The following is a 15,183-nucleotide window of genomic DNA, read 5'->3' on the forward strand; positions in this document are numbered from 1 at the left end:
CAACCGGAGACGAGGTGCTGGAGTCGGCCGGTATGCTGACAGGACATGGGGAGCTGGCGTCGGACGGACAGCCAACAGGAGACGAGGTGCTGGAGTTGGCCGGTACGCCGACAGGACTCGAGGAGCTGGCGTCGGCCGATGAGTCAGCAGGTGACGAGGGGCCGGAGTCGGGACCATGGTTACTGGAGCCGGCACTGAAGCCGGGACCATGGCTGTAAGGTCCGGTTCTGGGGCCGGAAACATGGCTGTAAGGTCCGGTTCTGGAGCCGGAAACATGGCTGTAAGGTCCGGTTCTGGAGCCGGAAACATGGCTGTAAGGTCCGGTTTTGGAGCCGGAACCATGGCTCTTGGGGCTTGAGCTGCTAGCTTGGCCTTGCGACTCCTCCTCTTAGCAGCCGCCTGAATACTCCGTGGACCTCCATAAGCCAGACGAGTTCCAGAATATGACTCCTGGACAGGAGCAGGAACTGGGCCAGAAGCACAGGTTGACTTCAGCCGGAACCCACCAAGGCGTATGGTGCCAGGTTGGGAATTGGGAGAGATGGAGCTAGCATGCCTGCGGCTAGCAGGCCGGGAATGACACACTGAGAGGAAGTCCAAAATCCAGCCAGGTAAGAATTTAACTAAACCTGGTTTCTCCATTGCCCTCTGGTGTGCCTCAGCCCGAACAGCCTCTCGCTGCTGACCCCTGGACGCTCCCAACCATCGACTAGAGCAGACAGCCAAAGCAACGGTTAACTCCAATATCCCTTGCTCGAAAGGATCTGCTGGGCCCATATTTCGGCTCGGTTCGTACTGTCACGGTTTGTGAAACAAGCAGGACCCAAATGCAGATATAAACTGAACTTCCTTTATTTCAAGGCTATGAGATATATGTACAATGACAAAAATAGAACACTCACCGCAGAACTAGTCAGGGAACAAGACGAACCGACCAAGACAGACAGACAACCCAGAACTTAAATACACAGCAGACTCAATCACACAACAAGACACAGGTGAGGAGGGAGGAGAAAACACAGGGGCCCAGGTGAACATAATCAGACCATTAGACACATCAGGGAAACTAATGACAAGAGGAAAAACACAGGGGAAAGGACCAGACAATAACCCAAAGGAAAACATGACATGGAAAACATCAGAAACACCCAAACCTACAAAACTATAAACGTGACATAACATGAGAATCGTGACACCCGTTCGTTTTTTTCGAATAACAAAATTATTTTTTGTTAAATAACAACATGGTGATGTTTTGTAAATGATTACATGTCTCTTAATTAGCACAGTAGTATGATATCCGTGACATATGGATCTTAACAAAGTTCCGCTGTACATCCAGCGTACTGTATCTCACTTTATTTCACATGAGCTCCAGTGTGGAACCCCACTGCACCCCCTGGTGGATTAATGATCCATTGCAGCTGGCTTCATTATAATTACATTTATCTATCACGGGGGCGGTCTCAAGTCAAGCTGGAGGTTTTCCCTTGAGCGAGGGCAGATCATGTACCAATCACGGCCCTCGCGTTTCAAAATGTCTGAAATGAATCGCTACATCTTTCCATGTTTTGCTTAGATTGAATAATTGGGGCTTTTTTTTAAGCCTTTACTCGCATGGTTCATCATACATACTGAATTGTTCTAAGTCTGAGAAATGCTTTCGCCATAATCAGCAAAGCAACATTAATGTGAAATTATTCTTGTGGGCGGCTAGCTAGCCAGCTCACGTTCAACATAAGCTTAAACTAGTTTAGCTACATTTATATCAGCTCATAAGTGGTGTGTGAAAAATATTTGTCTTAATTACGGCTACATACGTTGGTGTTAAAGTGTGAGTTATACGTTATCTTAATCGCTTTTGTTTTACACATGACAGTACTAACGCTGGCCGACATTTTAATATATGTTTGGGGGGGAGGGGCATAGTCCACGTCCATGTGCTTGTTATGCGTATGAAACAGGAAACACGTAAATGAACTCAGTCTGTCTAAAGTAGTTAAACCGTCACAATGTGCATTTAAAAAAGCTAGTTTCACTACATAATTCACTTTTTCTGTTCTCCCCTGCAGCTCCTGTACCCACACCACAAACCCATACACTGATCTACACCATCATAAAACGAACAGCACTTTTAAGAGCCAAACTCAACCTATCTCCCTATCTAGCTCTCTTATATCTATCATCTATTTCTTTATTCACCCTTCTATCTATGCTGTGTACTTCTCTACTTTACTGTATTTGTCAGTCTGTCTGTCTTTCTGTTTGTTTGTAATCCCGTGTTAATCATGCCAGGTGGGTCTACAAAAAAGACATGTCCCTTCTGTCAGAACATTTTATTTTGTGCACAGAAGATGTGTGGACATTGCCTTAAGGAGCTGCAGTAGTAAGATTCATCCCGCTTTCGTCTCATTAGTATGCATAAAAAAGTGACAGCTCACACCTCCCCCCATTATGCAAATAAGCTAAGTCCCGCCTCCCCTTTGATCGAGGTGTGAGATCTCAAGTAGGTGTGATATCCCAAGTAGGTGTGAGATCCGTCGATAGGAGGGGGTTGATGTGTATTCACAGGTGTGAAAAGCCCCCACTGTTGCGCCTTATGGTGTATCATAAAAAATGTTTCAATCACATTAGTATGCATAAAAAGTGACAGGTGGGCCCGCCCCCAAGTCTATTAAAACAAAATGCCGCTTCCATCACATTAGTATGCATAAAAGTGACAGAAGGGCCCTCCCCAATTATGTGATGTCAGAAGACCGAGGGGGTGGAGTGAGATAAAAAAAAGAAGAACCCCGTGCAGATAAAAAGCCAGTCATTTCCAATCATCAAGTCATCTTTCCAAAAAGAAAAAATGGCCAAGAGACGCCTCGATATGGGTTTAATCAGCGAGACGCCTGTGACAACTTACCGCCATCCGTCCGGAGCGCCAATCAAGAAACGGATGCAGTATCTGTGCCAGGTTCAAACACCTCCGGTCGAAGATCTTGAAGAGAAATGGCTTCTGGAAAATGAACATGTTTGGGGATACGTATTCAACTATATGGTGAATGAACTGCATTTCTACAATCTGAAGAATGGAGAAACGTATGGACCCCACAGTGTTAAAGCAACGTTGACCTCAACAGATTGGGCTGTGTTAACTCTGGTGTCTTCCAGAGATCTCCACGCAACCATTGTATCGGAAGAAGTAGTGCATCAAGAAAATACTGTGAAACCATCGGTGTACAAGATATTTGCAACAAAAAGCAAAGAAACGCAAACAAAAAGCGAGATCAGAGAAGAGTTTTCACCGTTACCCCCCAATGTGGAGGAAGAAGAAGGAAATATCCCCCCGCCGCCAGAAGTGAAAAGAGTCCTGACAAGCACCGTCTGGGAAACTAAAAGCGGACCATCTGGGCGATGGTATTACCGCGCAAGCCGTTTGCTGACGCAGGGGGGAGGGGTTCTCTCTAAAACACAGTGTCCTGCCATCTCTCTCTGTTTCTGCTGATGTGTAAAATATACAAAATAACGTTTTATATACTTACTCTCTTTTTAAAAGGTGATGAAGTTTGTAGCGTAAGCCAGCCATCAGTGTTCTAGTTTTAAGGATCGAAGGATCCAATGTATTTTTAAATGGAGCAGAAATAGAACTAGTCTCCCAGTGCAAGTATCTTGAACAGAGAGTGTCATATTGGACTCGCACTTGACTTTTTAAGAAACATATCCAGAAAGTATCCAATACCATTAAATTCAACTTGCAACATTTTAAACAAATTAGACCTTTTTCTTAACTGTCAATGCTGCAAAGTCATACCTCCACTGTATGATTCTATCCCACATTGAATACTGTTTTACAAACTGGTCGTTTGCTTGTGCCACACACCTGAAACCCATAGAACAGCTGTTCAAGAGAGCTATCCAGGTGTTTGACAGAAAGCCACAGTCATACCACCACTGTACCATCCTTGAATATGCTGCTCATGCTCTTTCTGCATATCGTGTATTTATTTTTGCTGTATGTATATATATAAATGTCATGTTCTTATATGCTGTATGTGACGGGACTATAGATGGAAATTAGCTCAGAGCTAAAATCCGGCTCATTTACACTTGTAAGCATTATATTTGTTTTAAAGTGTTCATCAAAGTGCACTACGGTAGCCCTGAAGAAAATTAAACATTAAAATATGTTATCGATGTCCCCATTCCCAGTTTGTTTTGGGAATAATTGCGATGTTTACTATGTTTTTGGTAGCTCTTAACAAAACAGAATTTTTGTAAAAGACTGCGACTCTAAAAGGCAAGTTTGTGATTTTAACACTGTTTCGATGAAACAATACATTATACAATATTACGACTTTTTGCCATATTTTTAACACAATCTTTTTTTTTTGGTTGTAGGAATTCAAGATATTTTGCATGTCATGCATAAACACGGTGTCATCTTTTCCTTGAAACTGACGTACTGCCCGTTTTACAAAACAAGTTATTTTTCTGCTTCTTCATCCTCTGAATTTTCCTCCCCGTCCCTCTTCCTTCAGCCAGCACAACAAGAATCAAGGTGGATCTGTGAAATGAAACACCTCTTCCCAAAGCGTGACTTCCCTATTGAGAGCATGCGTCTAGGGCAGTAGGGTCTAAACCAAATGGCCAGATATACTAACATGCAGAACGTGTGGTATGTTTGAAGACTAACCATTTATCCAGTTCAAACTGTCTTTAAGATGTGACATTGCGCTCTGACTATCCCCCGTAAAATCGTGACAAACTATTACTTATTCTTAAATTCGACCTCTTGCTGCTTGGTTGAAAATGAAAGATGAAAAAATAACTTTAAAAAAAAAGACTCAAACAGCGAGGGACATTATACTGGTGAAAAAACTCTCAACGACGATGTTCAGTAAACGATCAATCAAAATCGAAGGATCCAATGTATTTTTAAATGGAGCAGAAATAGAACTAGTCTCCCAGTGCAAGTATCTTGAACAGGGAGTGTCATATTGGAACTCGCACTTGACTTTTTAAGAAACATATCTAGAAAGTATCCAATACCATTCAATTCAACTTGCAACATTTTAAACAAATTAGACCTTTTTCTTAACTGTCAATGCTGCAAAGTCATACCTCCACTGTATGATTCTATCCCACATTGAATACTGTTTTACAAACTGGTCGTTTGCTTGTGCCACACACCTGAAACCCATAGAACAGCTGTTCAAGAGAGCTATCCAGGTGTTTGACAGAAAGCCACAGTCATACCACCACTGTACCATCCTTGAAAATCCCAATTTCTTGAGTTTTTGACATTTTTATGTCTTTTAAAAGTATGTGTTTTTAAAAAAATAATATTTACATGGGCTGGCCCCCCTCCCCTTTGGGGAATTCATCCACAGAAAACACACTGGACGCAGCACTAGGTCAGAAACCAGAGGAGACTGTGAGGTCCACCACAGACGGATCACCTTTGGACAAAATGTCCTCTCCATTAAAGGCAGCTCATTGTGGAATAGCCCCCCAACTGAGATACGGGATTGTCCCACTCTCAATAGTTTTAAAGGTCAACTTAACGAATGGTTGAGCAACAAACAGACGCGTAATCACTGTTAAATAATGCACTTTAACACAGGGGTATCTCCTCTTGCACTTTATGTAGCGCTTTTATCTTATCTTGCACTTTATATATCATAGCTGCTACATTGTACTGCCATGTGGTAAATGCTTGTATGCTGCTCATGCTCTTTCTGCATATCATGTATTTTATTTTTGCTGTATATATATATATATATATATATATATAAATGTCATGTTCTTATATGCTGTATGTGACGGGACTATAGATGGAAATGAGCTCAAAGCTAAAATCCGGCTCATTTACACTTGTAAGCATTATTTCTGTTTTAAAGTGTTCATCAATGTGCACTACGGTAGCCCTGAAGAAAATTAAACATTAAAATATGTTATCGATGTCCCCATTCCCAGTTTGTTTTGGGAATAATTGCGATGTTTACTATGTTTTGGTAGCTCTTAACAAAACAGAATTTTTGTAAAAGACTGCGACTCTAAAAGGCAAGTTTGTGATTTTAACACTGTTTCGATGAAACAATACATTATACAATATTACGACTTTTTGCCATATTTTTAACACAATATACTTGTACCTTTTTTTTTTGTGGTTGTAGGGCTTCTAGATATTTAGCATGTCATGCATAAACACGGTGTCATCTCTTCCTTGAAACTGACGTGCTGTCCGTTTTACAAAACAAGTTATTTTTCTGATTCTTCATCCTCTGAATTTTCCTCCCCCGTCCCTCTTCCTTCAGCCAGCACAACAAGAATCAAGGTGGATCTGTGAAATGAAACACCTCTTCCCAAAGCGTGACTTCCCTATGGAGAGCATGCGTCTAGGGCAGTAGGGTCTAAACCAATTGGCCAGATATACTAACATGCAGAACGTACGGTATGTTTGAAGACTAACCATTTATCCAGTTCAAGCTGTCTTTAAGATGTGACATTGCGCTCTGACTATTTCTCGTAAAATGGTGACAAACTATTACTTATTCTTAAATTTGACCTCTTGCTGCCTGGTTGAAATTGATAGATGAAAAATAACTTTAATAAAAAAAAGACTCAAACAGTGAGGGACATTATACTGGTGAAAAAACTCTCAATTCTACAGATGACTCCCCCAATTCAACGCAATAAGTCCCTCCCTCCACGCAGCAAAGCATCTAAAACTAAGGACCCCACAAAGACGACCGTTGAAAACTAGCTATGGATCTGAGAAAAACCAAGTCTGATGTAGCCTACCCTTATTATCACCAGGATAACGTATATGGGCTTAATGAATGGATGTTACAAAGTAGGGGAGAGGATGTTCCCGAAGAAGAGCTCTCCTCTATATCATATCCATTTAAGGTCTTTAGGACAAAAGAGGACTATGATAATATGACATATGAAGAATATCTTTCTTTAAAAGATGGTATTATAGATAACCTCTATAGAAACAATATATCTCATACCACTCACCAAGATCGCAAATGACATTTAGCAGATAAGAAAAGCAAAAGTAAAGAAAACCGAAGAAAAAGAAAAAGAAAAATGAAAAGGAGAAGAAAAATGAAAAGCAAACGCAGAATGCGAATGAAAAGAAAAGGGACCATAGGATGGAAAACGAAAAAGACAAAAAGAAGGAAGGTGAAAAGAAAAAGGAACAAAGTGCAGAAATGTCAACTAACTATAGAGGATGGTGTTGTAGACCCATTACCGAATCATAATAATCTTATAGATCAGCTACCGCTAACCGACTGTTGCGAATGTGTTGAACAGATACCAAAAGCAATGGCAGAGCTTTGCTTCAATATAATGAGAGAAAAAGCACGATACTACGGAATTGCCCAAATTGGAGACAGTGCCAGAGCATGTATTAAAAGACTGTTGGAGGATCTCCATTCTAGTGTTGGTTGCCATTACATCGAAGGATATGCCAAAACGTGTGACGACATAGACAAAGCTTTTGAAAACAATTATATGGTACCTGTCCTTACAGCTAAACAAATCCTATGCCAGGTATTCAACAGACCACAAGAAGCACAAGAAGCCCCAGAAAGGATTACATTCAGAGCTGATAATGGTGAAACCGAAGAAGAAGCAAAGCAGATTATAATCGTTGCGGGCGAAAGGATAGAGAATTTGCAAGTGATGTTAATGCATTTATCTGATATAAAAAATGCATTCGTTTACTTCCAAGAGACCCCTAAACATCTACTTGGGCAATGTGAATCGAACGATAAACCGATCACTGTAAATGAAAGGCGGAGAGAAACAGCAGTGCAAATTGTTAAGTCTATTACCTTGTATGCACTACGACATTAACTTGGTAAAATGTAATATGTTTTTCTGAAAATGAGGTGAATGTTGTGTTTTCAATTAAACAACCAAAACAAATGAAAATGTGTTTTATTTTTGCTTTCATGTATAGTAATAGTATTGTAAACGAAACATTTAAAGTGGTCCTGGAATCTTCATTTTCCGAAACATTCTGTAACATTACCGAAGAAATGAAACAAACATCAAAAGTGTACCATGTGCTCTCATTGTATGCTCTGTTTGTAGATGTAATGCATATTTGTGTCAAAAACAGCATACACATGAATATTTTGACTGAAGTGAAAAAACTCCATCATGATATTTCCAGTAATCTGGAGAATTCAAGCTGGAGACGGTCCTGGGGATGTTATAATCAGTATAACTATTGAATTTGTGTGTGAAAAAATAAAAATGTAAATAGAAGATACAAAAAAAAAAAGTTTTTACATTTTAAAAACTGTTGTCTTCATTATAGCAAGGGGAGCGTGTCTGATACATGTGTATTACAGTCCTTCACATGCACTGTTGTCTTCATTATAACAAGGGGAGGGTAACAGGGAAGATGTATGATACAAGTGTATTGAAACGTGTGTATTATACCCCCACAGAAACACAGAAACACAGAAACGCGGAAGCACAGAAACACAAAAACACAGAAAAAACACTGAAACACTGAAACAACACAGAAACACTGAAAAAACAGAAACACCGAGACACAGAACCACAGAGACACCGAGACACAGAACCACAGAGACACAGAGACACAGAAGGCTTATTCTTATATATATATATATATATGTATATATATATACACATTGAAAATATGTACATGCACATTACAAACATGTAGATAGTAGACAAAACTAAAAAAGAATTTCCCAGCCTTTCTGTATTCTGATCAGCTCTGAATCAGCATATTTTGGTCTGGATATATTGACACCCCCGAGTCTCCTCTCAAAAAACCCCTCCTACCTGCTTTTTCTAAACTTTTACAGCCTCGGCCGACTGCAGGACCGTGGGTGTTAAGAGACAGGAGTCTTCATCTCCATGTGAAGACATCCGTGACTGCTTCACACACGCACCTAGGAAGGCAAAAGGTGCTTTCTTTGTTCTGATCAGCCCCAATCTGCATACCCTGTCTGAATACATTGAGAGTTACTTTTGACTCTAACAGTGTTCCACTGGAGTCATAGCTTTCTGAACTTATTTCTTAACAGCAATTCGGTTTCTTCTAAATGGCCTAGGCGAATTTTGGCTTTTTTTTTTTTTTTTCTCTTGCCAAGATACTTTTAGACACACTTTGAGGTATGCAAAGCCTTAAAACTAGAACACTGATGGCTGGCATACGCTGCAAAATTCATCGCCTTTTAACAAGAGAGTAAGTATATAAAACGTTATTTTGTATATTTTACACATCAGCAGAAACAGAGAGAGAGAGAGATGGAAGGAAGGGGTGAGGAAGTCTCCCCCAACTCTACAGACACAGGCCATAGAAAAGAGGAAAGTGTGACATTAGGAAGGCAAAAGGTGTTTTCTTTGTTCTGATCAGACCGAATCCGCATACTCTGTCTGAAATACCTGGAGAGTTACTTTTGTTAGAGCTTTCAGAGCTTTCTGAACTTATTTCTTAGCAGCACTGGGCATTTTTGTGTTGTAGTATACAGTTGAAAAGTGCACAGATAAACAGTCAAGCATGGGCGGTAAAAATGTGTCTCCTCAGGCTCTCTAATACACACACAGTCATCTCTCAAACGAGGTGCCTGCCTGCTTTCCAGGACTTTTTACAGCCTCTGGCCGACTGCAGGGCCATGGGGTGTTAAGACAGGCACCGATAGCTGGAGTGAAGGTCTCCCCACACACACACACACACACACACACACACACACACACACACACACACACACACACACACACACACACACACACACACACACACACACACACACACACACACACACACACACGCACACACACACACACACACACACCTCCTTGGGAGGACATCAGTGAAGGTCCCCACACCCACACCCACACAAACACACACACACACACACTTGGGGGGCGGGCCCACCTGTCACTTTTTATGCATACTAATGTGATTGAAACATTTTTTATGATACACCATGAGGCGCAACAGTGGGGGCTTTTCTACGGTGGCCCTGAGAGGCCAGGGTGCTGCAAATAAAAGAACGCTGCAAATAAAAAAACCGCTGCAAATAAAAAAACGCTGCAAATAAAAAACGCCGCGATGCAAATAAAAAAGCCACAACGGAAGTGAATTACCGGGGACTATTATTGCTGATGCACATACGACGGAAGTTAATTACCGGGGACTATTATTGCTGATGCACATGCGTTTTTTTTATGCGAGAGAAGAAGAAGGCTGGGGGATCTCCGGGAAACATCTCATGGGTAAGTTTATAATGTTAAAGTTACACAGGATGTAGACAATATCTGTCGCTGCCGTATTTATGACTTTAAATGACGTTATTTTGTGTGTGGGAGCAGATTATGTGTGTAGTGTATAATGTTAGTAGAACATAGCTTTGATCAAAACTGCAGAAAGCTATTTTCAAGTTGTTTGCTTGTCTGTAAAAACTGTTTGATTCTGCTCGATTTATCCGTGCAGCTTGAACCGTTTTAAATCTAGACCACACACACACACACACACACACACACACACACACACACTCACAGACTCACAGTATTCTTGCGTGTTTAACTGCCTGAAACTTGTCTTGCCCTTGTCAGTGGGGAATGTCGTGATTAAGACACACTTGCAATCCATTTTGGGAGATTCCTTGTATTAAGCCAGCGTTGAAAGTAGTACTGATTAGTCTTTCCAAATGTGTTAGTGTTATTTAAAAACTAGTGCAGTGCCCGTTCGGGGCATGGCCGTTCAAAGCTTGTGCCTGTACTAAGCGGACCGATTGTTTGGCTCCCATAATTGCTGCTTGCAATGTTGTCCGGGGGGCGTACCGGAGCGCGTAGATTCGTCAAAAATAAAGGTTTAGAAAAATGAATCCCAAAAAATTCTAAATGAAGGATGCAAATCATCATGCAATCCGCAAGCCATATCCGAAAGCTTAGGTCGATCTGACAAACAGTCAGAGAGATATGCGAGCCACAGACACACACACAGACACACACACACGGACATTTCTTGCTTTATATATAGATAGATAGATAGATAGATAGATAGAAAGATGTTCATGCAATTGAAGCGCAAAGCAACCTAATGATACTTTATTTGTTTTCTTGCAGGTCATAATGTATTGTCCTTTTTGTGGACAGCAGCAGGACTCTAAATCAGCCTTTTGCTGTTCATGTGGCAAGGACCTCAAATTCCTGTGTGATGTTGATAAAACAGGCACAAGTGGAGGTAATTTTTATTTTTTTATTTTTTGAATTAGGCTTAGGCAATGTACACTCTATATCTTATGAGTATGGGTGAGAACACTCTATGTCTCTCTGTTCTTTGTCATTGACGATTGATTGGACTCTTATTTCAAGCAGAGGCTACAGGAAAAAGCACACTGGAGTTATTCCGGACTTTCCGGAGTGTAAAAGAGAAGGAGAGACGAGCAGGTTTTAAGAAAAAAAAAACACCATCAAAAGACAACCTGAAGGTTGTGAAGGTACATTTTTTTGCTGAGATAGACTAATAATTTGCCGACAGTCCATTCTGTCATGTATTTATAGTGTCACTGAACTAGTTAACAGTCGCCTATTTCGTTGTTTCTCTGTAGATTTCAGTAGGCCTTATGAGGCTGAAAGATGGTGTACTGAAGACTGTAAGAGGAACAGTACTTCCCCTTTTGATGCGACCAGAGTCGGATGCGGACGAATTGCAGAGAGCTGCTGAGCAAAAAATGAAGACCTTCGACAGAAATTTACATGGTGGTCCCTACGTACTGCTCTACCCTGACGGTACAAAGATAACTAATATACCAGGAACAGAAGTACCCTTCACTCTAAACGAGTACAAAGAGGTAGTGGGGAAGGCCTACCAACGTATCACACTGTACATTTGTACAGCTGAAGATTTCTTTACATCTTGTAAGTAATTGTGAAATTAATTACCAACCAAGAAGAGCTTTTTAAATTGATTTGTTTGTCAAGGAAAGCACTCTGTTGTTCTGAGTAGTCTAAAATCCTCTTATACCTGTTCTTGTATTTCACAGCTCAGGAAACCAGCTCTGAATCCAACTCATCGGATTCAGAGGTGATCATCATGAGTCCAACTTCTGCAGAATTCAATGCAGCTGATACATTAGTGAGTACTACATTTGTTGTATCTTAGATCGCTTATATTGTAAATTCTATCTGGAAGTGAAAATGTTTCTAGATTTCACATAGACGGCATATTTTTACGATGAAACATGTCCCAAAATAGCATTTTAAATTGCGGTAAATGTTGCAGCGTCCTGGCTTACACATATTATACAAACTTAAGAAAACAACTTTATTTAGTGCAGATCCCTGCAAAATCACACCATAATAATGTGTATGTTTTTCACTGAAAGTAATAATGTAAGAAGGATCATTCCCCCTGGCGCAAATCACATACACTTTCTGTTAGAATAATAGAATTCAATATTTATGTTCAAATGTGTTAAGCTCTAGTTCTGTCAAATTTGAAGTGTCACACTGATATATTGTTTTTTACTTCCAGGTATGGGAACCTGCAGAGTCAGGCAGTGATTCAGCAGCTCCGGTAATTGTGGCTCCAAAACATTGTCTTTTGTTCACATTTAGCCTTGTCTGGAAATATTGTCACACAATTAATGTCTTAAACTACATGAAATAACGTGTCACACTGACCCAGAGATCCACGTTTGTGTACATTAGAATAGTCTTTTCTTTCTAAATCAGCCTTCAGATAGCCATGATTTAAAATACTTCAACTTACCTGTCCTATCCCTGTTATGGTTTGTGATTCAGGTCTTATTTTCTGACTCACAAGAGGGCCCAGGAACATCAGGAGGTGTGCTGGAAACTGCGTGCTATAGGTATTATACTTTCCTTTCTACAATTCAAGTATGTTTTATATGAAAACATCAACAATGTAAACTTGTGTATGTCAATTTCTCAGCAAATATACTCAGCTGTATGCGCCCATTGTAATAGAGGATAAGGATGACTCAGACAGTGTTGAGTGCAGTCATGACATTCCAGAGGATACAAAGTAAGAGAAAAGTTACCCTTACTTCAACTGTGGTTGTTATTTTTCCTGATCAAAAATGTGTGCTATGGTGTACCATTTAACATGGTCATAATTTATCTGATGACAGGGTGGACCAGCAATCACTTTCTGAGATAACTGCAAACCTGGCCCTAGAGATTGACCATCGAGCTGTCAGCAGATTTAACATCTGTCGCTCGAACATCTGGGATGGAGCAGTCAGAGGATTCAAAAGGGCAACATTCTCAGAAAAGAAAGACATCCTGGTGAAATTCTCTGACGATGAAGGGAGGTTTGAGGAAGGTCTCGATACAGGTGGCCCCAAGAGAGAATTCCTCTCCCTTCTCATGAAAGAGCTGAACAAACGGCCCATATTTGATGGACCTGTGGAGAGCCGCTACCTGGTCTACAATTCAACAGGTTCTGTTTTGTGTATAATGTTTTAAAAGAACCCATATTTCAACCTTGCAGTGTTTTCAAATATAGAAACTGATTTAATATTTCTTTATTCTGCATTATCTTGGACAGCTATCAGAGAGGATGAGTATTATTTAGCAGGGAAGATGATTGCTGTGTCCATTGTGCATGGTGGACCAGGTCCTAATTTTCTGTCAGAGGATCTGGTCAGCTACATCTCAGGGCAGAGCAGTTTCAAGGCATCTGTCGGAGACATTAAAGATGAGGAGATAGGGAAAGTCCTACAAGAGGTATGAGAAGGGTGTGAAATTCTAGAATAGGTAAAGAGAGAGTTTTGTCCACTTAAACCATTCTTTCAAGATATACTTCTGGCATTACCATTTTTTATAATTACGTGTCATATTTGAAATGTGTGGGACTCTGTTATCTCTTCTTTTAGATTCAGAATTCACCCTCAGTGGAGATCCTTCAGGACTTGATGATACGGAACAGTGCCATGTTGCAGACTGCTGGGTGCTTCAGACATGTCAGGTCATGTGAAGAAAAAAGAATGATAGTAGAGGATTACCTGAAGTGGTACATAATCCACAGGAACAACACTGCAATCGAAAGGTAGGTTTTTGTATTTCATTGTTATTGCTAAAATAATTATGAAAAACGTGTTGCTGTTGTCCCATTTTCTTGCTTACTTACTTCTACATGATGCACATGTATCTTTGCATGCATCTTTTAATTGTATTTTAGATTCAAGGCTGGACTTGAAAGTTTGCAGTTTCTGACAGCTCTGCAGCAGCATCCGACGGTCCTGACCCCTGCTCTCTGTCATGCCGATGTGAAGCTGTCTGCTGCAGAGATGGAAAATCTGTTCCAGCCTGAATTTAGTCAACAGGGAAGCAACAGAAGGGCTCAGGAAGAGAAAGCTATGAGTTACTGGGCAGATTATCTTCTCGATTGTGAAGGTTAGTCAATTTGCTCTTGTCTGATTTTTATACACACAGATTATAAAGAGTTCCGGTGTTGATGTAGATAGTATTTACTGTCAATTGATTCCAATGTTCTCTACTTTTTAGAAAATGACAGCTCAGTGACCTTGGAGGTGTTAATGTTCGCTACAGGTGTGCCATGTGTGCCTCCTGCTGGTATGAGTCCTCTGCCACGCCTTCAGTTCCTATGTTCTACAACGTCAACATTCCCAATGACAAATACCTGTGCCAACATTTTAAAGCTTCCTCTTTTGGACACTTATGGTGCCTTCAAAGCCAACATGAACTTTGGCATTAATAATTCCCCCGGCTTTGGGTGCCTTTAAACAATTAAATAACTTGTGGTAAAAGTTAATGTTCCCACACACAGTAGCTACACAGTCCGTTGTTTTAATGTTGCGATCTGTCAGACCAAAATGTTGTGACGTAAGAGAGATGTGAGTATTTTTCATGGCAGATTTGTCCTATTTCATATCTAACATGTGAACAACACCACACATTTGTATTGTATTGTTATTGTATTCTCGTTAGGTAGGTAAGGTAGACCGTGGTTAAATCAAGAGTTCAGAACATGTGTTAAGATGTTTTACAAATATTTACATAAACAGTAAATAAAGACTGCAAAAGGCACCTTGTTGTGCAAATTTTGTTTTGCCCATTTTATCAACATGTTTTTACATGGACTTTGTGAAAGAGTAAAGCTGAATGACTCTTCATTAAATGGTTTAAAAGTGTTTCATTTTAACGTAA

At 40.4% G+C, this 15,183-nt stretch overlaps 1 protein-coding gene across 2 annotated transcripts; it reads left to right on the top strand.

Moving 5' to 3' along the window:
- The first annotated feature begins 10,111 nt into the window (after positions 1-10,111).
- LOC307015538 (G2/M phase-specific E3 ubiquitin-protein ligase-like) lies at positions 10,112-15,167 on the top strand. 2 transcript variants are annotated; one of them, XM_079644208.1, is made up of 13 exons: positions 10,112-10,260; positions 11,113-11,230; positions 11,365-11,486; positions 11,598-11,907; positions 12,033-12,124; positions 12,524-12,565; positions 12,793-12,860; positions 12,944-13,036; positions 13,143-13,453; positions 13,562-13,740; positions 13,890-14,062; positions 14,195-14,409; positions 14,521-15,167. In XM_079644208.1, exons 1-13 carry the CDS (start codon positions 10,213-10,215, stop codon positions 14,757-14,759), a joined length of 2,010 nt encoding a protein of 669 aa, XP_079500334.1. In that variant the 5' UTR covers positions 10,112-10,212; the 3' UTR covers positions 14,760-15,167. The 2 variants fall into 2 exon arrangements, with proteins under 2 accessions (XP_079500334.1, XP_079500335.1); XM_079644209.1 differs by having other exon boundaries at positions 11,365-11,477.
- The last annotated feature ends 16 nt before the right edge of the window (positions 15,168-15,183 follow it).

The sequence above is a fragment of the Notothenia rossii genome (genome assembly GCF_949606895.1).
Source record: "Notothenia rossii genome assembly, chromosome: 8".
In the NCBI taxonomy this organism is placed as follows: domain Eukaryota; kingdom Metazoa; phylum Chordata; class Actinopteri; order Perciformes; family Nototheniidae; genus Notothenia; species Notothenia rossii.